This window comes from Podarcis gaigeae (genome assembly GCF_964106915.1).
Source record: "Podarcis gaigeae genome assembly, chromosome: 1".
Taxonomy (NCBI): Eukaryota; Metazoa; Chordata; class Lepidosauria; order Squamata; family Lacertidae; genus Podarcis; species Podarcis gaigeae.
Genome location: NC_139678.1, coordinates 35342541 through 35369748, shown reverse-complemented (window position 1 = coordinate 35369748; position 27208 = coordinate 35342541). Strand labels below are relative to the sequence as shown.

Here is a 27208-nt window from a genome sequence, read left to right as displayed (position 1 = left end):
GCCTGCTGTATGGTAATTTATGGACCTAATAGGTATCTAAAGCCATTTTATTTCTTTTTTATCTTATATTTTGGAAATGTGCATCAGTCCCCCCCCCCTTTAATTTTTTTTCTGGCCCCCAAGAGAGTAGGGCCCTAAGCTATAGTTTGTTTAGCTTATACGTAAATCGGGCACTGTCTGTGATGCATCATAGGCTGCTTCTTAGCACATTAAAACGCCAAATCAGGGAGGAAAGCTATTACATAGCCCATAAGTTCATGAATACACAAATAGGATTACTTAATATCTTGGTCATTAAAAGGGTTTTTGTGTGTGTGATAATCCCTTGCCATTGTAAACACAGTGAGAACAGTTTACTGAAAATATTGTTTAATCTAAATTACTGGGGCATTCAAAGTATACTTGAGATATCTTGTTTAACTAAATAATTATGCAAGGTTGATTAATTTTTCTTGATGTCCTGTCGCTGATGAAGTTCACCCAGATGTCAAGGGAGGAAAAATGCGAATAGGTGCAAGTCAATAGATTGGTTAGTATCATTTATTCAAAGGAAAAACCAGAACTGTACAAAATCTTGTGGTTAATTATAGTATCATTTGATGTCCTACAGTGAATGTAATTTGACTCAAGCCACCCACTGTTACTTTTGTTTAAATAACTTGAGCTATACAGAAGACAGGGAAATTTAACTTGGCCTGAATACATTTAATGCTTTGTATCATTACAGCCATATGGTATTGTTCCACCAGCTCCTTGAGATGATATACTTAAATTGTTTTAGCTTCATGGAGTGGTGTAGAAACAGTCACAGATTTCTGTACTGGAACAAGAAAACTGTTCCTTAAAACACTGATTTGGTTGATTAAATTTTCGTGTGTATCAGTAAGCATTTCCTACTTGAAGAAAATACTCATTTTAATTTGGTGATCACATACTCTCCAGCATTTCTCTGATGGAAATAGGGATGTCCTATTTAATAATAATAATACCCCGCCCATCTGACTGTGTTGTCCCAGCCACTCTGTGAGGTTTGCAACATATATAAAAACACAAACATTTAAAAACTCCCCTATACAGGACTGTCCTTTAAAGGTTGTATAGTTACTTATCTCCTTTTCTTGGGGGTCACATAACTCCATACCCTCCAACATTTTCTCCAATGAAAATAGGGACATCCTAAGTAAAAGCATAATATTCTGGGATCAAATCAGAAACTGGGACAGCTTCTGTAAATCCAGGACTGTCCCTGGAAAATAGGGACACTTGGAGGGTCTGTGATCACTTGCTGGGATGTGTGTATGGAGGTCCTGGGATGCACAGATGACAAGATTACCCACAAACTCATGTATAGATGGTGACCCAGGTGGATTTTTCAATTTAAGTGTGAGCGCAGGAGAGATCCTAAGAGCCAGTTATAGTGTGCAACATCCAGTTCCTGTAGCCTGAAAGTTTAAAAAGATAAAAAGCTAGTTTAGAAAGCAGAGTCTGGTGCTGAAAAGAATCTCACACTCTTGAAACACTTCCTGGAGATTTAGGGTGATGTACACATTTGTAAAATAAATAAATACATAATAAAAGAGTGTCATCCCACCCTTGGCATAATATATTAACAAGCCATGGCATTAACTGCTTAATTGTTTTCAAGGTTTTGGACTGGCAATGTGGACAACACAGCCTTGAAGGTGACAAAGTCAGGGTATAATTAATTAGCTGTTAAAAATCATGGTGTATTCTTGTCAATTTCACGAGAAGCTGCTAATTTGTCTTTGCTTGCCTAAAGCTGTTCTCTCTCTTTGTGGCATTTCCCAATTGCTCTGTTTTTGAAAGACACAGAGAGTAACAGCAGCTTGTGTTACAAGCGAAAATGGATAGGAAATCCTCTCATCTCAACAGGTCTCTTCTCCTGAGACATGAGGGAGCCCTGATACTTAAAACCATTTTTTCATGGTAAAGCCTTCCAGCAGAGTACACATTCTGTGAAGATCACTTTTTATTACAGCTGTTCTGGTTCCATTGGCTTGTTATAAAATGCACACACTTTCCTCCAATGGTGTGTCTTTTGTAATGATAGATTTGTACCAGCTATTGCATATTGCACTTTACATCTGCCTGAGGGGTGTGGGAGACAAGCTCCCTGGTCCATTCAGTCTAACTCTCTAGAACTGTGCTTTGTGGCCCTCTTGCACTTTGTGATTGGCAAAGGTTTTTCATAGGCAGTCATCAAGGAGAGATATAAATAATCAAAATCCCTCCTGGAATAATTGAGCTGGAAGACACCAAAAGGCTACATAGTTTGACCACGTGCCCTGTCCACAGGGCAATCCACAACACATTGAGTCCCAAACTGGGACGTGCCACTTCCTGTTCGTGCTCCCATAAAGTCACATGACACGTGAGAGATCACGGAGCCCACAAGACACACTTTGCGCTTTCACTGCATTAAAAAATGTGCATTTTGAGGTGCTGCATGAGATTGCAGCGTGAAATCACGAGATATCGTGGTACCCAAGATGGCTGCTGTGCTCTCATGGGGAAAACGGGATGTCTCCGTTTTTCTGGGACATTTGTGGGGTATTACAATAGGGACATCATATGAGAGCCAGTGTGGCGAAGTGATTAGAGTTTTGGAGCAGGACCTGGGAGATCTGGGTTTACATCCCCACCCAGCCATGAAGCACCTTGGGCCAGTCAGACTCTTAACCTAAATTACCTCACACAGTTGCTGTGAGGATAGAAGAGGAAGTGGGGAGAACCCCTTAGGCCACCTTCAACTCCTTGGAAGAAATGCGGGATATCAGGGTAATAACAAAAGTAAAATATGGAAGTGTATAAAGTCACCCACCATGAAAGTCTTCTTTACATGTGTTGGTGCTTACCTTTAGAGCCCTAAATGGCCTCGGTCCAGTATACCTGAAGGAGCGTCTCCACCCCCATCGTTCAGCCTGGACACTGAGGTCCAGCTCCAAGGGCCTTCTGGTGATTCCCTCACTGTGAGAAGTGAGGTTACAGGGAACCAGGCAGAGGGCCTTCTTGGCAGTGGTGCCCGCCCTGTGGAACATCCTCCTATCAGATGTCAAGGGAATAAACAACTATCTGACTTTTAGAAGACACCTGAAGGAAGCCATGTTTAGGAAAGTTTTTAATGTTTGATGTTTTATCATGTTTTTAATATTCTGTTGGGAGGCGCCCAGAATGGCTGGGGAAACCCAGCCAAATGGGCGGGGTATAAATAATAAATTGTTGTTGTTGTTGTTGTTGTTGTTACATGCCATTTGTGTGAAGAGAGTAAATGAATAGAAAGGAGCAGCAGAGCAGCACAGCTTCCTTGACTTCTCTTTTGATATCCACCCTGGGGTCACCCACACTTTCTCTTCTCCTACTGCTTTCCTTTTGGTGTAATGTTTTAAAGATTTTTATTATTATTATTGTTTTACTGTTTGTTGTTTACCACCCTGAACTCCTTTGGGAAGAAGGGCGGGATATACATTTAATAAATGGATAAATTAAAAAATGAATTTTTGTCCCCTAAAACTCTAGCTCATCCAGTCTTGAACTGAAAATGTTCTTCTGCCCAGGTAGATCAAATTGCATTTACTAACATTTAGCAGTCATCTTCTTCACATACATACATACATGCATACATAAAACCTACTTTAAAAACAACAGTAAACAAAAATAGGAAGGCCATCATAAGGCCAGAATAAACTCGTAGTAATAATAATGATGATGATGATTTTTAAAAGCCAGTTAAATGAGTCATTGTGCTTGAATGCTTGTGAGGAATGAGTACAGGAAGATGAGGATTATCTGAATTAAGTTATTTAATTCCGAAGCCGCTTCATAAAAAAAGAGTTATTATTCAATGAATGAGAATTCACTTGAATATAAAAATTAACAACCCACTCACCACCGCCTCCTGTGTTTATGAATTCCACATCACTTGAGATGCTTAAACTACTCTTAAAATGGTTAATATTCTATATGTGATGGAATTTCCTCTTGAAACTGCATATCAAAATACATGGTATTTAATTTGCTTTTTACCCAGTTATCTTGCGGTGGTAGTGGTGTTCCTTTGTGTCTGGCTATAAATTACAGATAGATAATGTTGCACGCAACCCCAATCTCTGAGTGGTGTGAGATTCCTGGGGTTCCATGCACTTGACAGGGGTTCAGTTTCCTTGGAATGAGGGACAATGGAGACTGTGTTGTCTTTAGGATATATGGTTTATTTACATATATATACACCCTGAGCCAAAGATGGAGGGGATAACAGCACTCACACCCCATAAGGTCTTGCTTCTCCCATAGTCCCAGCCTTTGAAGCAAACAGGAATCAAGCATGACTCTTCCTCTCTGGCTTCTGCCTGCCTCTTGCCCAGGTCTCTCACACAACTCTTTGGCTATTGTCCTTCTCACTACAACACTATGAACAAAGTGTGTATCATTTAATTGAAATGGGGAAATGAAGTTTTATAAATAGCAGCAGATATAGCAACTGAAGAAGTGGTTTTTGTAGTGGAATGTACATGTCAATAAATAATATTCTGTACCTGTGGTAGATTGTTCTAAGGATCAACCATATGACCGGGTTTGGGTGTTCTTTCTTGGCTTCATCAACCATGGTTTATGAAGCCAGGAACAAGCATAGGGTTTGCCAGCTCCTCCATCACCCCTCCCCACACTTCTCCTCATACACAATTCAATTTCAATTTCCTTTTACACTTGAATTACAGCAGAATTACACATCATGCCCAAACAAAACATAATAATTCAGACTTATTATCGTGGTTAGTTGAGCAAAGATGAAAACAGGGTGAGGTCTTCAACCTTTTTTTACTCTGTTTACCCATTGGAATTAATTAACATGACTAAGTTAGTCTGTTTCAGCAGGTCTGCTTTGAGTAAAACTTATTTGAAGACCACGCAGAGTACCCTGATTCAGGCCTAACAGTGACTCAGATTTATGTGCAAGTGAGGAATGCAGTTTCAAAGCCAGCATTTGAGTAAAGGAGGAGAAGGGTGACAGACGAGTACCGAAGCCTGACAGTTATATCTGGCTTCATAAACTATGCCTTGTGAAGCTGGGAAATACCATCCAAGCCTGTATTTCTATATTCTGTATGTTGCATAATGACCTGGTTTGCATGTCATACTAAGCCAAACCATGGGTTAATGTGAACGCATGGACTCTGGGAGAAGAGATCACGGCTGTTCTTCCCTCTCCTGTTGTTCTGGCTGCTGTGCTGACCCAAGCAATAGCTGTCCAAATCCAGTCTTGTGGTTTAGCTTTCTCCATACTAACCATGAGCTCATGGTTTGTCCAGGGGAGCTAAACCAGAAGCCTAGGTTCAGACGCCATGCTAAAGTAAACCATGGCTTAGCTCAGCAGCGGACTGACCAAGGAAGGGCACAGTAACCATGGACTCATCTCTGGCAGCATGTGTGTTTGTGGCAAGCCATGGCTTAGTGTCACATCAGAACCAGACCAATGTTTTGTTTTACCTAATAAAGAGATCAATTTTCTCATTCTCTCCCTCTTTTTATCAAAGTTAGCTGGTTTAGCTTCTTTTTAGATTTTATAAAGAGGAAAAGAGATTAGTTGCATTGCAGCTGAATGAGGGATAGATCCGATCTGGACAAAAATAGTTTCCTCCAGCACCAGCTGTTACGTAACTTGATTTAAAATTCAGCAAGAGAGCGTGGTTAACGAAATACCTTTCCTCAGCCTTTATTTTTAAGATCTCTGGAATTGAAACTGAATTGCTTTCATTATAGGCAGATGGCTGCCTAATGAACGGAGGCTGGCTTTAACAATATGGGTCATTGGGGGGGGGAGGGAATTAAGATCTTATTAGGAAACACACTATCCTGGGGACACAACATTGATCGATACATGTCCCCTCTCTGTACCCTAACATGCTTAATGAGTTTTTGTCTGTCATGAACCAATTACTGTTACTGATGGGTGCACTGATGGATTGCTGAGTCAGCGTAATCTGAGGACCAAGTTCTGTGAGAAGCTCCGAAAGCTTATTGGCTTACGCACTAAGGTTGAGGCACAGATCTCAGACATTGCATAAAAGGCTTTGCATCTACCTGCACAGAAACCCAGGAGGAAGAAAGAGGCACAGATAAAGCAGTTATCATCTGTACCTTACGTTTGAATGGGATGTGTTTTCGTGAGCGCTGTATTAAAGGGACATTTGCCCAGCTGTTTCTTTCATTGTATTTGTGGTGTACCCCCGTGGTGTGGGCATTCAGGCACTGCCAATGTTCCAGGTCAGCTCGGTAGGTGAATAGGCCAGCATGGAACAGCTGTGGCATGTTGCTATGCAGTAATCCTTTAATTCGATACTTCTGATACCAGAGACTCATGGATTGGACTGTGACCATCTGATGCACAACTAAATATAAGATAGATCATGAAGATCTAAAATGCTCTGTCAAGCTTATGTGTAAGATGTAGAAGGAGAAATGTAGGGTTGCCATTGTTTGGAGCTTTTTTTAAATCAGCAAAAGCAACACTGCCGACATGGTTTCCTGGACATTTTCGCCTGGACACTGCTTCTGACTGCAGTATTCCAGGTATGTCCAGGAAATTTGGGACATATGGCGACCCTAGGAAATGCCCACTTTTTCTTTTTCTTTACTTTCTTTCTTTTTTTTTTACACTGGTTATATCACACCTCTAACCTGTTTTGTTCACTTTTTAAAGGTGCCATATATTTATATCATGTATAATTCACCTCCAATGCAGCCTTATCATGCAGTTGGATATGTGGAAATGCCTTATTACTGAGTCAGACAAATGGTGAATCAGTCGGCAGAGTTCTGACTCTGGAAACGCAGGCTCTCAACAGAGTAATATGGATCCTTAAATCCATTTAGCTGCAGGAGATAATAGTGCATTAGGAGACTACCAGAAACGGCTGAATTATCCTGTTGAGTGGTCACTTAGTTTATTAGGGCGGATAGCAGCTGGAACAGTCTATAGCCTTGACCAAAACACTCTCTAGCTCAGACTAAAAATTTCCTAGCTGGATTTGTTAACCTTTTCTTTAAACCCTGTGGTGGCATTTTAGCTACTTTTCTGACTTCATCAGAGCAATAAGGCTCTCGGGAAGTCCCCTGCCTTTCCCCCCACTTTGCCACGTGCATCAAGCTCATTTTGTTTCGGCTATCTTGCCTGCCTGGTTTATAGGTTGGTGTAGAGATGACACGACAGTTGCCTTGCTCTGCCAAGCAGAACGCTAGTGGACGAAGACAAGGACGGGGAGGAGGAGCCTGGCGTTCCTAGATTAGTAGGAAGAATGACAACCCGGGGAGGACACTGCCTGATGATGCCATTTCTCTTGGGAATGTGTGTGAGATCTTTGCTTTCCTTTTGTATCTAGGGAGCTGGATTAGGGCAGCTTTTTGTTCTTCTGGGAAACCATGTAGTGAATTAGGTGCAATTATTCAGTGATTTCTACATGCCGCAAGCAAGTGTGAGCTTTTAAGGAACGGGGAGGGAAGGGCTGGAAAGCCCTGGCCTGGGATGTTTTGATTATGTTTGTAAGAAATTTGACAGTGTGGAAATGTGATAGACTTTCAGCCTTCGTGTGTGTGTGTGTGTGTGTGTGTGTGAGAGAGAGAGAGAGAGAGAGAGAGAGAGAGAGAGAGAGAATATGCGGTAACTGGCAGTGATTCATGGTGACTTTGTTATGGGTAATAGGAGGAAGGATTTGTCTTAATTTTAATAGCTGCCAGTATGACAGCGGTAGTATTAGTGCTGTGCAGACTCAAGAGTGCAATGAGAGGAAGCAGACCAGCAGTTACTCATGCCAATGAGAGTCACCAGAATATCTTCCTCCAACATTCTCTTTTCAACCCGGGAGAGGTTTCCTTAATGTGTTTATACAGAAACATGCTCTAAAGGTGTATGTTAGTGGTTAAGTGTTATTTTCCTTGTTGAAACACACATACAGTACACAGAGGGGGGGGGGGAGAGAGAGAAAGAGATCAGCTTAGAGAGTTTCACAAGGAGTCAGCTTTATATACAACAGCCACTGGGCAAGTGCTGTGTGTTGTGCTTCCTGGGGTTGTACTAGATATTGATCAGTAGGAAGTAATTAGTTTGCCTGTGAGCGATGCTCAGATTGGCAATGGTGAATTTTGTGGGCCTAATCAGAATCCAGCATTCAGAATGTAATGCTGCTGAGAGTAGTTTAGGAACCATAATAGCATTCATAAAATTCATTGAAAGGGCACAGTTAAGACTGGGTTCAAATAATAATTAAGATAGGTGTGTTTCTTTGTTCTCAAGTGGGGAAGGTTTTCTCAAATTACAAAATGGCACCATGCAACTGTGACACTCAGTGGGGACTATTTGGCTGCTATTGTCACCATTAGATGGGACATTATGGCATATTTGTCAAAACCACATGTGCAACACAATCCTAGACATGTTTCCTTGTAAGTAAGCGCTGAGTGTGCTCAATCAAACTTTCTTGGAGTAGACGCATGTGCTTAGGATTGCATCCTCAGAGTTCAATCCTATGTACGTCTACACAGAAGTAAGTCCCACTGAATCCAATGAGAGTTACTCCTAAGAAAGTGTGTTTAATATTGCAACCATAAAGTACACCCACCCACACCAGTGTTTTGTGTTGGGAAGTGTTGCATTAGGAACATGTTAAACCTTTCCAGATTAGCAGTATTTAGCACAATAAAAAGTGCATATGTTTGCTGCCTGATTGTTGCATATGGCATGTTTCCTTTCCTTGAGGTTCAGCTTTTGTTGCTGTGTTGATTACCCCCCCCCCCAGTATGATGCAGTGTATCTTAGACTATTTTTAAAAACCTAACTTCTTCCTCCACAAATGGTACTCATTGCCAAAATGTAATTGCCCACATGTAAAAGATAGCAATATCAATCAGTGATGTTCTTGAGGATAAGCAATACACACCCATGCTTTTGCGAGATTTTTAAAAAAGCGTTTGTGATTATTGCTATTTATGTATTTATTATGGCTATAAAGTGTTAATTGCAGCATAGAAGTGCTCAGGCAGCTAACCTTTAATAAAGGTGATAAGCAAGGCTATTGGATGAAACAAGGCTATTGTCTCTCCTAGCAGAACCCTGACATATTTCTGTTTCTATTTCTATTTCTGTTTGCCATAAATTTATTTAGTGGTTTGAAGCCCCACCCCCCGGCTCCCCTGCTTTCCACTGCTGAAGCATAAAACTACACTGATTATTTTTTTAAGGACCAGATAGAAACATAGTCCATCACAGCAAGGCTATTCAACCCTCAGTCCCAAACATTTATGTGTCGACTGGATATTGCACTGCTGTCTTGGACTGGGAAGAAGAGGGGAGAGTAATCTGTATGACCTTTATCTATAGCTATCACTGGAGCTGTGTGCAAATGGCCCCATAAAATTCCCCACTGTATTTGTGGGCAGAAAAATTGGGATCCATTTCATTGAATTTCTTCAAAAGGGAAAATAAATTCTCCAATGTTTCTGCAGGGCTGGTGATCACCATTAGCAATGGCAGTACCAGAGGGGGTGTTTCCCCTCCTAAAATTTTCTTTCTTTTTTGCTATCAGACTGGCAGCCATTTCCCATCCCATTATACTCTTGGGGTTTTTTATTCTTTCACTTTTATCTTCCAAAGCCAGCCTTGCATGTAACTCAACTTATGCTCAAGTTTTAATAAAACCTCAGTTTTCATCAACTCTACACGTCCCTTGCAAGTTTATGTGTCTTTTGGCAATGAAAGTGTGCTTGAAAATGTATAAACAATGAATACTGTAATATCAGAAACTGGAGGGTGGGGTGCTAATGGGAATTTCTAGTGGTCAGAGTCTGTATTGCTGTCTATAAATTCTCACGCCAACTCAAAACCAGCAGAAGCAAAATCAGTTATGGAAACCTACTTAATTTGCAAGGTTCATAGCAGCTATCCTCAGTGTTGAATTGGGGTTGTGTTTCTGCAGAATTTTAATTTAATTTAATTTTTTAAGCTTGCGGTGCACACGGGCTGCTTTTCATGCTTTTGAGGCTAAGGTGGAACCCTTCCTGAGCTTAAGCAGATATATTATTAGCAATCCAAACTGATGTGCATTTTGGGTGGAGTGGGCAGAACTCTTATAATCCAAGTTTTCACTTTTAAAACAATTGCCTTTCTTCTCTTTTGTATACACAGCAGGAAGAATTATGGTCTAGAGCTCCCGACATTAGCCATGGAAGTAGCACTTTCTCCCATCAGGTCTCAGGAACTGGATTCTGTAGCTGCAGATGCATCTCCCATGGTCATTAACATGACTCCCACCACCGAGCAAGATGGCGGAGAAGACGCCATGAAAGATATTGATTCCGGGCAACAGTATGAAAAGCCCCCTCCACTTCACACGGGAGCCGACTGGAAAATCGTTCTCCACTTGCCTGAGATTGAGACATGGCTGCGGATGACATCAGAAAGGGTCAGGGACCTGACTTACTCGGTGCAGCAGGACTCGGACAGCAAGCATGTGGATGTGCATTTGGTGCAGCTGAAAGTAAGCAGACGTATTTTATCTCTACATGTTACCTGTGAGGGAGAGGGTGCCACTAGGCATAGGGGAGGGATTTGGTTCAGGTCACCTTGAAATGTGAGTTTACCCCAGTTCACAAATTTCAAACAACAATATGCGAACCAAACCAAGGCTATCCTTCAAAATTCACATCTCTCTGAATTTTGCAACGCGGGGTGTAATGTGTACACAAATGCATCTGCTGAGGTAAAGCAGGCATATAGATGCATGTAGTAGTGAAAGCAAATGCATTATAAGAGGGAAATGTAATGGATTGGCTGGATCCAAAGGAGTGTTGGGAGACACCAGCTGAGGACCCCCTCAAGGGACCCCGCAGGGGAAGACGGCTCAGAGCCAGGAGTTTGGTGGTGGGATGATGATACATGGTCAGAGGGAGAAGAGAGAACAGACTGGGGGGAGGAGGTGTCAGAAGCTAAAGAGGCAATGGGGTTTAGTGAGAAGGAAGAGGCTGTGCCAAGAGCAGTTCAGATTCTGAGGCAGAAGCAGAGATGGGTCAAGAGGTAGAGATGAGGCAGGCTGCTGAAGAAGCCAGGGAATCTCCCCTTCCTGCTGTGGCTAGCTCCCCTCCCTCCCTGGTCTCCCAGAACACACAGAGAAATGGAGAGGGCAGAGCAAAGAGAGGCAGGAAGCCAGAACCTTAGGCTACTAGGGAAGGAACTGGCAGAGGAGCCTTAGGGAGCGGTGGGAAGGTGGGGACCTTCAGTCCTCACAACTGCCTCACTGGGGCAAGACCTACTGGGAAGAGCTGCTGTGATCACTGGGCCTGCACTGGTTTGGTTTCTGTGAATGAAGAGTTAACATCACTGACACTGGGTGCTCACCTGCCGTTGACTCTCGCTTCGGACAAGAAAATATGCTAAGCAAAAATATGTATATTTGTCAAAATTGTCGATAAAATGTGTATATTGGGAGAAATCCTAATTAAAATGCTAATGAATTTTCATGAGGACATGTGTGGTGGCACATGTGATGTATAGAGCCATCCTCGTGCCACCAGTATTGCTGCTGCTTACCTGGACAGGGCTGGGACAGGACCATGTGGATGCACCAGAAAGACTAATCCAGCATTCCTGCTGAAACACCTGAGCAGCTCGGGTCTCACTGTTGCCCTGTACTGTCCCATACCAGCCCATCCCAAAGAAGTGGCTGCGATGCTAGTGTCATGAGGCAGGTCCATGATTCCACCCCACCTGTATGCCTCATTGCCTAGCTTCTGCATTACCCCTCTTGTTGTTCTTCCCATGTAACTCGAGTTTGAATTCTGATGGATTTGGCCCTGCTGCTTGTACATACCAGGCTCAGCGCTGACAGGCTCTAATATGGAAAAGGGCAGATAAAAACTGTGATAGTGATTAGAAAATTTGATTAAGGGTGTTTATGTCAGCCTTCCTCGGTCTTTTACTGACTGATAGTTTGTAGAAGTGGATTTAGGGCAGGTTCCCTCACACCAGGGCCAAGGGGGTGCTTCCCCATCTCCTTCCCAAGGCCTACTAAGCGATTGCTTCAGGAAGAAGAAGAAGAAGAAGAAGAAGAAGAAGAAGAAGAAGAAGAAGAAGAAGAAGAAGAGTTTGGATTTGATATCCCGCCTTTCACTCCCTTTAAGGAGTCTCAAAGCGGCTAACATTCTCCTCTCCCCTTCCTCCCCCTCAACAAACACTCTGTGAGGTGAGTGGGGCTGAGAGACTTCACAGAAGTGTGACTGGCCCAAGGTCACCCAGCAGCTGCATGTGGAGGAGCGGGGATGCGAACCCGGTCCACCAGATTAGGAGTCTACCGCTCTTAACCACTACCACCACACTGGCTCCCAGTGCAAGGGTCCTGGCAGGGTGCTGGAATCCTCCCACCTCCTTCCCAAAACCCAGTTAGTGCTTGCCCAGCTTTGGGAAGGAGGTGGGACCTCTAGAACCCTACCAGAGAGCATTAAATTTTGGCCTTGCACATGGCACCATATAACCAAGGTCTGCCCCGATAGTCTGGCATCTGAGCGTATGTACAGCAAGAGTTCCAGAACAAATAATTTTGCTACCTGGGGTGAAGGACCAGATGGTGCCCCTTTCACATTCCAGCAGACCGCACAGGCAGTTGAGTCTTGAAAGAGGATTAGACAAATTCAGGAAAGAAAAGGCTACCAGCCACAATGGCCATGTTTTACCTGCACTGAATAACAGTTGCTGGGAATCACAGGTGGGCAGAGAGCAGGCAGTTTTGCAGGCCTCCCACAGGCACCAAGTTTGCCACTGTGAGAACCAGATGCTGGATTAGATGGGCCACTGACTTGATCCAGCAGGCTTATTTTATGCCATACAGCTGCTCCTTGGGCCCCTAATCGGGCTTCCTGCCTCAGGTGTGGTGGAGGAACATGATCCTATCATAAGTGTTGAAGAAAGGCTCAACTGCCTGTCCAGTCTGCTGGCCGTCCAAGTTGCTGGCCATCCCTTGCCATCTGTGGGAGTGATTTCCATAGTTTACCTATGGACAGTGCGAAGAAGTATTTTCTTTCATTTGTCCTGAATCTTCCAACACTTAGCTTCATTGGATGTCCATGAGTCCTGGTATTATGAGAGAGGGAGAAATACTTTTCTCTTGTCTACTTTCTCCATGCTATGCATAATCTTACAAACTTCTGCCACGTGACCTAAAAAGTTCCAAATGCTGCAACCCTCCTTCATAGTGAAGTTGCTCCAGCCTCTTCATCATTGTGGGTGCCCTTTGCTGAACCTCTTCGAACTGGTTCTGAGGTGTCAACAGATGGGAATGGTGGAGGTGGTAAAGCAGGGATCAGCAAACTTTTTCAGCAGGGGGCCAGTCCACTGTCCCTCAGACCTTGTGGGGGGGCGGACTATATGTTGGGGGGGGGAATGAATGAATTCCTATACCCCACAAATAACCCAGAGATGCATTTTAAATAAAAGGGCACATTCTACTCATGTAAAAACACGCTGATTCCTGAACAATCTGCGGGCCAGATTTAGAAGGCAATTGGGCCAGATCTAGCCTCTGGGCCTTAGGTTGCCTACCCATGCGGGTAGAGGCTCAGGAGGAACAGTTGAGGAAATGGGGTGCCCCTAGCATCTGTTTCCTGACGTGGTTTCTTACCCTGCCTAATGGCCAGTCCAGTTCTATACAGCAAAATGACACAATAAATAAATAAGCACTACCATTTTTTTAAAAAAAGGCTTAGAACTCCGACATGAGTACATAATACACTTCGTTACGGGAACAGATAATGGATTCGGTAACTGGTCATAATTATAGAAATGGTTTTCCTCAGAACAACCACTTCTGTATGAGTAAATGCTTTGCACAGAAAGCAACCTGCAGACAAATGATTGGTATTCATCTCACACACCTTCCTAATGTTGTGAAGACAGTCTGCCACCTCTGCTTTACAAGCTTTCCGTGATGTGCATGAGCTTCTTTGGAGAATTCAATAGACAGACATATATGTAAATCTCAATTTACATGTGGCTCTGCTTTCCGACCCAAAGCGAAGCAGCTATGCTTGGTTTTCTGTTTGTTTACATAATTAAATAGAATATGGTTCACCTCCCAGTTTTTCAAGCATCCCACTTATTTTGTTTAAAAAAATGAATCATACTTTTCCTATGAAAGAAGACATCTTCACACAAAAGGTTTTAAAATGTGCACTGTAAGAAATAGGAAGATAAAAGGCCAGCATAAGGTACCAATAATCACCAGTTGCAAGTAGAAGACCCATTTGCCAGCTCTCACCCTCTTTTTTTTTTTGAAGAAGTAGTGAGAGGTTGTCCAGCATCCCGTTACAACAGCTGTTTTTCAATTATGTAACAATGTTTGGAGTCCACTGGATATTTATGGTTTATTTTCATTCCAGTTGAAGTGAATAACTGCAGCTAAGCGCTTGAGCAGGCTCATTGATTTTAATGGCACTTCCCAACTTCATTTAGGATGGTAATTTTGTTATTTCTTAACTGGTGGATACAATTGGCCAGTTGTTACTACCTTAATTCCTAGTGGCATGGTTGTTACTCTGTATGTGTGTAAGCTCTGTGGACATAGGCACAGTCAATGTATGAAGGTCCGGGGCGTGTACAGTGGGCATGATCCTGCTTCATCTCCACATATTCATTGTGTACAGTTGAAGGACCATGTGAGAAAAGCTTCTGAGATGCCGTCTCGCTCCCTCTTAACGCAAGGACTAGGGGCCATTCGATGAAGCAGGATGTTGAAATATTAAGGACAGACAAAAGAAAGTACTTCTTCACACAACACAGCATTAAACTGTGGCATTTTCTCCCACAAGATATAGTTTTCATAGAAGCAAAACAGTAAAAGAGTCATTATATTTCTGCCTAATAGCTGGACTATTTTATATACCCTGAGAATTCCTCTGTGAACTTTAGAGAAATAAAAGAAGATAAGCATCCCTGCAGGGAGCTTTGACAATAATTTGTCCAATTATATATTACTTTACAAAGAAAATGAAATGGGGAATTTAATTTTTAGTACTTGTTTTTGAGAGCTCCCTTGTGTGCCATGTTGCCTTCTTACCAGTGATGTGTAAGTACTAATGACCCATTTTTACTGTAGGCAACTTGGATCAGGCAAAGCAATAGAGAAATCCTGTAAATATAGAAGTTCTCATAGATGACTAGAACTAGAAAACATTTGGTATTCAAGCTTTGTTGGGATTTGAAGAGATCCTCAAACTTAAAAGAGTCAGACTGAAGTCTCTACCCCAGCTCTCTTGTTAACACAGTCTCCCTCAGATTAAAATCAACAATATAATTTTGATGAGCTTTAATTGGGGGGCGGGATGTTGGTGCTGATAGTTTTGTGTCAGCAAATTCCGACAAAATACAAAGAGCTATTACTTCAACATTCCAAACAGCCATTAACAGCCCATATTAGACAGGTTAATTAACTTGCACAGTGTTTTAATATAGCAACAAAATGTTCACCATACTTGGAGGTTGTTGCACCCAGAAAACAGTTGTGTTACACAATTAGAGCATGAGAAATTGTTTGCTCTCCTCAAAGATATGGGTTGCAGAAATAGTGACACCTGGGTAATGATGCACTGCTATTCAACATTTGCAAAGGATTGCAATAGCTTCTGTTAAACTGTTACATACCATAGAAAGTGCTATAGATGTTGTGCAGAACACAGAAATAAATGTAACTGTATAGTTCCTGCCTTGCTATACTTCTTGGGTGTAAAGTGAAGTCAGACCACTGCAATGCTGTGAATGTAACCATACATACCAGGGATCATTTGGGCACTCACAAGGAAAGGGGAAAAGGGAGCATAGTCCTAGCTGAAGGAAAATTCGTTCTGTACTGCATGACAAACAGGGTTTTCTTTTTGTACTGACTGGCATGAGGGCAGAGAATGGAAGAAGCTACTTGCACTCACAGCCATGTAAGCACATGTGTGCATATAAATATATTAATGTATATGCTGGATAGCTAGCTAGTTATGAGATGAAACTTTCAATCCTATGCTTACTTACCTGCAAGTAAGTCCCATCCCATTAAACATATGCAGTGCTTTTTTGGGGGGGACAACGCAGGGGGACACATACCCCTAAACATTTTGTGAATCCTTGTACTTTTGCCCATTTGCTGTACTTATTTTTCCCGATTTGAACTATAAAATGGTGATTTTCTTGATTCAAAATAAGAGTGCCCCTAAACATTTTTTTTAAGGGGGGGGGCGGAAAGCACTGAACATATGGGTCAGCATTTATAGGATTGCACTATGGGAAAGCTAACATTTAAGAGGTGAGGGATATGATCAGTGTATCTTCACAGTGCTTCTTGCACATTAGACAGTGGGGAAAGGAGCAGTTGAACAGAGTCCAAGCTCTTTCTGTACTCACCTAACAGATAGGAAGCCCCTGCATAACCTTTGAAAAAATTAATCTTTTCCAAATCCATTTTGTTCATTGCAGCGTTTCCCGGTCCCATACCACTGCTGGTTGTTCACTGTCCTCGCATTCCATTGTAGCAGGACTAGACATCCTACTTATTTGTTTCTCAGATCTAGAGTCCTGTTGCTAATTTAAATACTTGCCCAGGGACTCTTCACCATCAGACCATAAACTCAATGACACTCCCTGTTTCTGCCAGAAATAAAAAAAACCACATGCACTCTGTTAATTCTCTCTCCCCACCCCAGGTATTTTTGAGGCATCATCAGATGGTTACTATGCTCCAGTGAAACTTCATGTTGCTCCACATATAGAGAAATGGGCACCAGTGGATCTGCCATAGGTTGCTTTCTGGTGGTAAAGTTTTTGCCAGATTGGGACACCCAGTCATAGAAGGGGTAATGTCACATTATGTGTTTCAGGGGGCGTTTCAGGGGGAATTCCCTCACAACAGTCTGAATCTCTCAGTGAATAAAGGAAAATCTAGCCTGCATTCCTTACTAACACAACATGATCCGCTTCTGTTCAGAAGTAAGCTGTACTGAGTGCAAAGGGACTTTCCCCACGCAAATGTGTTCGTTCCTCCTTGCACACTTCACAACTTTGTCTCTTGCAAGCAGGGGTCTGGGCTGCTGGAGAACATGGAGACTAGTGACACACATTGAAACAAGAGTGAGCAGCAAAGCTTTTGGAGAAGTAGGGAGAGAAGATGGGGCTTTGGGCTTGGTGTGCCAGCACCTGAGTCTCAGGCACTCCTGTTTGAAAGCAAGCTGCATTGAGTGCAAAGGGACTTGCAGGTAAATCCACCTGGAAAGGAGAGAAAGTTGCACCCAGAAATGAACAGTAGAAACAATGAAAAAGGAATGAGGTGAGCACGGGCAGTGGCATACAGTGTTTTTTTAATGAGACAAGGAAAAAACGGAATAAGCAAAAAACTGTGATATATGAAATGCACATTGCATGTCATAGTGCAATATAATCATTTTAGGAAACCTTTTTTCATTATTATTGGTTAGGCAAAAATCTGGTTTTAGTTTAGTTTCAGGAAAGCTAAGATGAAAACCCAGACGTCACATGGGTTATACCCCCCAAATACAGTGTCAGGCAACCTGCAAGGTGGTTTTTGAGACTGTGCAGCTAAGCCCACATTGCCTGTGCTGAATGTGCAAATTTGTTTTAGCACTCTGTTTCACCCTGTTTGCAGACCTGCATGCAGCACTCTCCTGTTCTACAGTTCCTGTTGTGCAAGGTTGCGAATTTTTGCGGGAGGCTTTGATCCAGCAAGCCAGATGCATAATTTTCTAGTAAGACAAATTGAGAGAGGCTTGTCCAGAGTTGCCAAGCAGGTATCTGACAGGGGAGGAAGCCAGATACAGAGTTGTTAAATTTGAAGAGTTTCAGGCATAAGCCTCAGTATCACCTCTGGAAGGCAAGTCTGAAATCTGATCTGCTTGGCTGGCAGCTCTGTCCTAGACTGCAGGGGAGTCCGAGTCCAAAGCTATCAAGTGAGCAAAGTGAAGCTGAGTCCTGCCAAGTGAGGGTGACACTGCACTTTTAATTGCTACATGCAGCAACTGGATTTGAACGCATGGGGAAGGGATCGCCTTGGAATGCGGAGCCTGCTTCAAGCTCTTGTTCAGACATTGCCATTGCAGCAACTCCTCCTCCTCAGGCCAACAGCATCTTGTGAATTAATATAGAAGTTTGCAAACTAGTGATTAAGAGCTTGATCCTGGAACTCTCTGGTCTGAATCTCATCTCAGCCACTAATTAACTAAGTGGAAAATGCAGGAAATGGCTTTTAAAAAAAATAGAAGGGCAGAGTAAATAGCTGCTTCAGGGGGCAGGGCAGTTTTGGCAGAAAACCTGCATAGGGGTAAGGGACAATACCTTGTCCTCCTGTGCTGCAGCCCTGATTCAGATCATGGCTCTCCTTTCCAGTCTTTAACTGGAAAGATGGTCACATGAGAAATGTATTGTCTAGTTCCAGCCATAGTAGGATCTTCAAGAACTGCCATCTAGGCACTAGCCAGACCCACCTAGCTTCAGCAATGTTGGTATGGCATGTGCCTTCACACCTTCTGACCTTAAATGCAATTGGCCTACAGCCACCCCTGCAGTTATCACTCAAAATACGTGTAGCTATGCCATACTGATGCTGCTGGATGAGAACATGGGAAGTTGGGCTGCTGCAGATGCAGTTTTCATATAGAGAGTGCTCTCAGACACTGCTGTTGTGAGATGTCTAGGTAAAGGGTACAGGGACCCCTGACCATTAGGTCCAGTCGTGGCCAACTCTGGGGTTGCGGCGCTCATCTCGCTTTCCTGGCCGAGGGAGCCGGCGTACAGCTTCCGGGTCATGTGGCCAGCATGACTAAACCGCTTCTGAGGAACCAGAGCAGTGCACGGAAACACAGTTTACCTTCCCGCCAGAGGGGTACCTATTTATCTACTTGCACTTTGACGTGCTTTCGAACTGCTAGGTTGGCAGGAGCAGGGACCAAGCAATGGGAGCTCACCGTGTCGCGGGGATTCGAACCACCGACCTTCTGATCGGCAAGTCCTAGGCTCTGTGGTTTAACCCACAGCGCCACCCGCGTCCCTTGTGAGATGTCTAGTGGCCAGCAAATGCAGTGGAGGAGGGAAAGCAATGGCCGTGTTTACATTATAACCTTTAAAACATATTAGGACCACATTACAGTGGTACCTTGGTTTTCAAATGTCTCTGTTGACGAATATTTTGGTTTTCAAATGCCGTAAACCCAGAAGTAAATGCTTCGGTTTTCAAACACGCCTCAGAAGTCGAACATGCCACATGGCATTTTTTTCGGTTTTTGAATGTTTCAGAACTTGAATTGTCTTCCAGAACGGATTATGTTCGAAAACTGAGGTTTTCAGGGCATTCTTTGAGGTGGAGAAATGTGCTTTGAGTATGCTTCAAAGGTATGGTCTGTAAGCAGCCAACCTCATTGCATCAGGCTGACTCACTAGTTTCTTTTTGGAATTTGTGTTTAGACAGCCAGTTAGTCTTGTGTGATCTAAAATGCTTTTGTTTCCCATCAGCATTTCCACCTATTTTGTGACTGATTCAGTACCATTGTTCTCAGTGACATAGTCTCAGGGTCTGAAGGGCCAGAGAACAAGTATATAATTTGCATGTGGAACAACATCGGCATCTGTGAAAATGTTGTAATGGTGTGAAATGTGGGGCCTCCATTCTCCAAAGGCGATGCATGCAAGTAGTAGCAGAAATGATGTATTCCGATGGTGAAGTCAAGTGATTGCTGGCAGAGCACATGCTTTAGATAAATAGCAAGAGTAGAGCGCCTTCAGCCTGTGGGCCAAATAAGTTCACCAGACCATTTTGAGCTAACCACACCCATATTTCCCTGTTTGACACTATATATGACATCAGGTATGAGAAACTCAAAGCTGTGGCTTGAAACTTTAAGCTGCAGCTAAATTTGGCTGTAGAGTAATTGTGTTTCAGATCAGAGAGTGTGAAGGCACCTGATATACTAATCTTGTTGAAACTAAGTTGGTCTGGAGATGCAAAGGATGAATTCGGAGTGCACTTTGTCTAAGCAACTTTGTGTGTTCCTAAATATAATTTTAAACAATGTGTGGTTCGCTGATAAGCTTGTCAAATGTGCTAAGAAATAAATAGATTGCTGTGGGAGGTATCCAGCCAAGTAGTTCCATTGACACAATGACTTCCAGCTGCTCAGTGGAATTTCCCATACCCTTCCTTTCACTGCCTGCCCCCTAAATCTGCTCTGGGTGTACCCCTTACCCTCCAGAGCAAGTATGAAGAGGTATCAGGGGTGCGTGAGAAGAGGAGGGAGTAGAAGTTTTGTTGTGCAAATGGAAATCTTTACCTTCTCAAAACTACTTGGTTGGATACTGCCCTGTGTTTCCCAGCGTGGTGAGCACTTTTAGTTTTTGCCCACTATCCAGAACTATGATTGCTGATTTCATTATACTTCCACTTTGGAAATGTTTCATTAGTAGCATATGTCTGTAAGCTCAAATCAATAAATATGTCATTTATTATGTCATTGGGAACTACATTTTAAAGAAAATCACAAAGCCATGCCAACTCTCCCTCCCACTTTGCTTAAATTAATAGTTGCTATTTTTGCCATCTTTCTCCGGTTTTCCATTCCTTTGTGCAGCCTGGTAGCATAACTAACATTTTTGTCTTTTTACACGACAGTTATCCTAGTACTAGTTAATGTTGCCCTAGTTAATCTTTGTGGGTGTTCAAAGTCACAGTATACTCATAGATACCCAAATGCACATGGTATAATTTATCTTTCTCCTCCCATAGGCTAATCTAGTTTCCTCAATGGCTTCGAAATCTTAGCCAGGAGTTGAGCTTTTAAGATTAAGGCAGGGATAAATAAGGAAAGTATTCGTGGGCAGATAATCCTTTTTGAGGATGCAAACACTTGCGGCTGAGTGATTACGTACAATGTACTGACATGTACAATACAGGAAACAAAGTTTTTAATGTTACCTGTATTGGGAATAATCTTTTTTTCCACCTTTCTTTCCACCACCTTAGATGTATGAGGAATAATGTCTCTTTTAAAAAACACTTCTGCTATGTCCTATTTTTGGACTGTTCTCCAAAAGTTCTGGTTTGCTTTTTAATAAATGTAAATGCATTCAGTTTACACTTTTCCTCTCACCTATTTCTAAATTATGCAGACAGGGAAATTCCTTGGGTCATGGAAAGGTCATTTAAAAATTTATCTTTTGCCTATGAAACTCTAAAGCAGGCATGGAGAACCTCTGAAAATAAGTTGTTGGACCACAACTCACCAACTGTTGGCCTTGCTGGGTGGAGGCTAGTGGGAGTCGGAACAACGACTGGAGGACTGCAGTCCACCCTTCCCTCTGTGAAGCACCATGTTCACTGATGGACTTTCAAGAGCAAAGTGCTCCTGGCTGATTAACCAAAGTGTTATCATTCCTTTATAGCAGGCACCTCCAACCTGGTTACCCCAAGATGTTGTTGGGCTGTAACTCCCATAATCTCTGACTATGAATGTTAAAAGTAATAACACATATTTTTAAAAGTAATAATAAATAATAAATAATAAAATGATCATTTGTAGCCAAGTGTAATGTTGCACAGCTGACCGCATGAGAAGAAAGATGCTGTGGTCTTTACTGCTGCCCCATCATCTACTGCTCCTCTCTATGTCGTCATATGGGACCCCTCTAAGATCTTAAGTCTTTGTCTTCATCCTCAAGGCCCAATTCTAGCTGTACCACTGTCTCCTGCATGCAGTTGTCACAGTGAACCAATAATTTATACCCTTGAAAGAAAAGGTCTTTGGCTTTTGATATTGCACGTTCTCCTGCTTTTTCCTTATTTCTCACTTTCCTAGTGTTTAAATAACACTTGAGTGTGCAGAGTTTTTAATTGCGCTTCCCTATTTTCTCTTTCCATTTTTCGGCGGCCAAAAGGTACCACCTTCATTTTGTGATGCCATGCTGAAAATGCCGCGATGCCCTAGTGAGCTAGTGTAGAATTCTTTGCCACAAGCAGCTATTTAAAGCTTGCCTTTGATGTGCACATTTCTCGACTCTTGATACTTCCTCAAGCCAATTCTCGCCTGCCTCCTCTTCTCATCTGAGTTTGACCTTTACCAGCGTACGGTGTCTTTGATGCCGATGACTTTCTCTCCATCTCTGCTGACTGGGCCGCTTCACAGAGCAGGTCCTCCCTCCTCCTGTTGGGCCTGTGCCACCTATTGAGGGAAGAACAGTGGGGAGGATGAATGCTGGGAAGAAAATTTGCTGCAGTGGGAGTGGATGGGAGCAGAAAAAAAACAGCCAAGCATAACAGAAAGCGCAGGCTGAGAGGACGTATCATGTTATACCTCTTCTAGCTCGCTGGTCGGGTGCATGCCAGAATGCAGCAAAATAATGACATGCCTATCCAAACTGCAGAATACCTTTCAGTGTTCCTGTTGTTCAAAACCCAAAGCAGTGGGTTTAACCCTATAAATCTTGTCTGCCAGGGATCAGGACTTAAATTCCTCTTCACTGATGATGGAGGCTGAAATATACTCAGAGTCGAGAGTGGATTTCATGCTCTTTATTCAGCTCATAGTGGTGAGAAGGAATGAAAGTCCCCTCAACGTATCTCCTTTATATACATTATTTACACGATGGGCTGCACGTGATTGGCTAATTCCGGAATTCTCCTGTGGGCCAATCAGGTTGTGGATTCACTTCCATCTGGAGCCAGATTGGGTGGCTCCTGCAGACCAATCATACTGCTGCATTGTTCTAGGACCAATCAGACTGCTGCATTTTGGATCCTATTCAACTCAGTACATAACAGAGGCAAAGACAAAACCTGAAAGAGAAGGGTGTGGGGGGCCAGGCCCACACGTGGTCCCATCAGATGAACCTGTGGGGCTGGTGTGTATGTCCCCCACTCACAGTGTAACACGTGAACAAGCCTTTTTGTGTTTGCACAATGGTGCAAATGATGATGATGATGTTATTTATATGCCATCCATCTGACTGAGTTTCCCCAGCCACTCTGGCTGGCTCCCAACAAAATTTTTAAAACACATTGAAACATCAACTATTAAAAACTTCCCTGAAGACAGCCTTCAGGTTTCTATATATCAAAGTCAGGTGTTTATTTCCTTGACATCTGATGGGAGAGCGTTCCACAGGGAGAGCAGCACTACCGAGAAGGCCCTCTGCCTGGTTCCCTGTGACCTCATTTCCCGCAATGAGGGAACCGCCAGAAGGCCCTCAGCGCTGGACCTCAGTGTCCGGGCTGAATGACAGGGGTGGAGACACTCCTTCAGGTATACAGGGCTGAAGCCGTTTAGGGCTTTAAAGTTCAGCACCAACACTTTGAACACTTTAAAGCAAACAGCTTAATGAGATTTTTCATTTGGAATGAACCAGCTGCTATTGCCTTTTTGTCTCTTTCTACCTTAAAACTATTGATTTCTTGAGAAACCTTAAATTGGAACACAATTGCTTTTGCAATACTATGCTGGAAATATCTGGAAATCTCAGAAAGCATATAGGCAGGGTCAGGTCTTTTTTACCTGCCTGGAACTCACTGGAACTCAGTTCTGACACCTCTCAGGTGAGCACCATTGCCATTATAAGAGAACGAGGGAGATGTTCCTGGTGAGTTCTCTCACCTCTTTTTCTAGAAAAACTTGCATTAGCCCAGCTCTTTTATAGATATAGGTTGACAGTCGCCACTGAGAGAACTTCATTTTTCCCTCAAGGCGATTGCAGCACTCCATAGCACCACAAGATGGCCTAAGAGTCCAGTCGAGTTATTAATCTAATTCACTGGTTTGTTATTTCTATTTTGTTTTATTGATGTAAGTATATTGATGGTGCTGTGTTGTTCACCTCCTTGATATTTTTTTAAAATACTTGATGTTATAGAAATATTTTCAAATAAAATATAGCTCAGCGTATTAGATAATGCATTACATTTACTACCGCTCCAACTATCTCCCCCCCCCCCCCAATTTCTCAGTACTTTCAGCAGTTGCTCTGAGCGCCGCTGTTATATCATGCAAAATAGCTCTTCCTTTAGACTTTGGTATTTTTTTTGGTAATGAGTATATAGCAGACGTTTATGGACAAGTGATCCCAGTAAATAATCCTTTGTCCCCTATGGGCCCTGAAACTGGCTTAGTGAGGTTTTAGCAACAGGCAGAGAGTGTTGAAAAGGAAGCAGTGTATCCATTTTTGGCCCAAAAATGGAAACAAGAGGAAATACCGACGATTCAAGAATGGAGAATGAAACTAACGGACTATTTGGAACTTGACAAACTGACCGGGAAAATAAGATATACTCGAAACCAAAAGTTCATCGAGGATTGGGGGAAATTTGTAGAATATCTGAAAAATATATGTGAGGTGCAAACAACGCTAGTGGGGTTTCAAGAAGCACTGTAAAACTCTAAGAGGTATTGTTTAAAGAAAACAGAAAAAAGAGGGATGATAAATGGCAATACAATTAAAGAAATGTGTATTGAATGGTAAAAATGGATGATTACCAGAGAAGCTGAAGGAAGACCAAAATTTGAATTTTGTTAAAATTAGGTAAAATTTGGATAATATTGTATGATTGTATTGAAAATTAATAAAAAATTATTTTTTAAAAAAGAAAAGGAAGCAGTGTAAGAATTTGGGACAGAGACCAGATGCTACTTTTAGTTAAGTATTTTTATTTACTTACTTAATTTAGGGAGGCAGCTGACCCCCCTGCCCCCTGGCTATGTCCATGGGGAAAGTGGGAAAATGACACCATAAATCATTTTTAACCCCCCTATGTTTTCTGTCATCTTCTTACCATTGAAAGACTGCTTTATTTCTACAAGGCTGTGGAAGGGATGAAGTTTCTGCAGCCGTGGATGCCCTTAGTGCTTCTCATCCATCTCTTTTTAAGAGGTGTGGTTTTGATATGGGCAGTTTTGATACCCATTTTCCCCCATTCCATGCCCCATTCTGTCGTGTCACTTTTTCCCCTCTCAACTAAGAAGTACCACAAATGCTGCAAGTTTCCCTTGCAGGGAAAGCTGCTCCATCCATCCCCTTGATCATTTTGGTTGTCCTTTAGTGAACAAACAAGTCCTGTCAGTGGAAGCGCAAGGACTTCTGCTGATGCTACAGGGCTTTGACCTCAAGGGCTTTCTCCCTAATCCTTCCCCTTTTACTTCCTGAAATCAGCCCATAAGGGGGAGGGAATCAGAGGAAACCCCCCAGAACAATGCACAAGGGAGTGAGGGAAGGTTGTTTTGCGTGGCAAGCTGCACTGCACTGATGCAGCAATTAACATAGTGCAACGTTCGATTCCTCCTGATATTAATAATAAATAGCAAGAAACAGAAAAGCAACTTGTAACAGATATATAATAGACTTTCAGTCCTCTGATCAGCAAAGCAGACTATCTTTGTAGACGATTCTCTAAACCTTAAGCGTGTGTTTCAGTGTTCCTATATAACCCTTTGCTCTATGGATTTCAATCAAAGGAGCTACTTCGAAGTCAATGCCTGGAGGCTTGTGCTACTAATTCCATTGCTTCTTAGCTTGCATCGAAAACATGCATCTCCAGTTTTCTCTCTTAGATGCACAGAATTAAGCCTCTTTTATTGGTAATGGAGAAAAAGCAGTTTTCTACAGCTATGCATGAAGCCAGGTTTTCCATTGCAGCTGTATCACAGCACCATCTAGTGCCTTTAGGAGAGTACAGAGGATTTTCTGTTTCTAGAGAACATCTTGCAAAAGTCACGCCACAATGCCTCGCCCACTGCAATACCTGTGCAGTCTTCTTATTTTATTAAGTACTTTTTTATCTCCCCATTCGTCCATGGAGCTCATGATGCCATATGTTGTTTTCCTCTCTCATTTTATCCTCACAGGAACAACCCCTGAGGTAAGTTAGGCTGATAGGGATGGCAGGCCTTGTGTAGCCAGCACGATTCGTGGCTGAGTGGAGATTTCAACCCAGGTATTCCTGACCTTAGTCTAGATGTTAGCTACTACATCACTCTGACTTATTCTACTGTAAATGTGAATTCATTTAATTTTTTTTTTTTATCTCTCTCCACCACCTAAAACATCTTAATCACTTCCTACATAAACTATCTTTAGGCAGAGCAGGACATATCTGGTTAGTTGGGTAAAAAGTGCATCATACGAATAACAACAGAAAATATTATGACAATTAAATTTCCTTTTGTACTACAGACAGGGAATTTTGTACTTCTGTGTCTGAAACATGAGAAATAAAGTCCCACCAAACAGCGTAAACATTTTCTTTGGAGACACACATTTTGTGTGTTCTTTCCCCCCAGTGCGGTTAACAATAGACTAAGAACGGTTGAAGGAATTGGGTATGTTTTGTCTGGTAAAGAGGAGACTGAGAGGAGATAAAATAGCCATCTCGAAATATCTAAATGGCTGTCTACTTGAAGATGGAGTACGCTTGTTTTCTCCTGCTCCGGAGGGTAGGGTCCGAACCAATGGCTTCAAGTTACAAGAAAGGAGATTGCAAACTAAACATCAGGAAGCACTTTGACAGTAAGAGCTGTTTTGACAGTGGAACAGTCCCTCAGGAGGTGTTGGGCTCTTCTTCCCTCGAGGTTTTCAAGCAGAGGTTGGATGGCCATCTGTCATGGATGCTTTAGTTGAGATTCCTATATTGCAGAGGGTTGGACTAGAAGACCCTCAGGTCCAACTCTACGATTCTATGTAAACAAGTATAAATTTGTGTGGTGATGTAATGTTTAGAGTGTACGGACTAGGGAGATCCTGGTTTAAATCCTCATTCAACCAGTGAAGCTCAAGGGGTGACATTGGGCCAGTCACATTCTCTTAGCCTAGTGTACCTCAGAGTTATTGTGAGGCTAAGGGACACGGGTGGCACTGTGGGTTAAACCACAGAGCCTAGGACTTGCCAATCAGAAGGTTGGCGGTTCGAATCTCCGTGACGGGTTGAGCTCCCGTTGCTCAGTCCCTGCTCCTGCCCAACCTAGCAGTTCGAAAGCGCATCGAAGTGCAAGTAGATAAATAGGTACCGCTCCAGTGGGAAGGTAAATGGCGTTTCCATGCACTGCTCTGGTTCTCCAGAAGTGGCTTAGTCATTGTAATGGTTCTAGGGGTTGCTTGTGCGTAAATCGGCGCCACACCTGGCTGGGTTAC

General features: G+C 42.7%; 1 protein-coding gene across 4 annotated transcripts in view; it reads left to right on the top strand.

Annotated features, from left to right (window-relative positions):
- Positions 1-27208, top strand: part of AKAP6 (A-kinase anchoring protein 6) — a 243050-nt gene that overhangs the window by 32837 nt on the left and 183005 nt on the right. For 2 of the 4 annotated variants that reach the window (XM_083740561.1, XM_083740560.1), the window contains exons 1-2: positions 7287-7363; positions 10196-10547. In XM_083740561.1, coding sequence (XP_083596687.1) covers positions 7314-7363; positions 10196-10547 — 402 coding nt within the window. In that variant the 5' untranslated portion in view covers positions 7287-7313. Of the gene's footprint in view, positions 1-7286; positions 7364-10195; positions 10548-27208 lie in introns of those variants that run through there. The other 2 variants (XM_083740563.1, XM_083740562.1) reach the window with 1 other exon arrangement.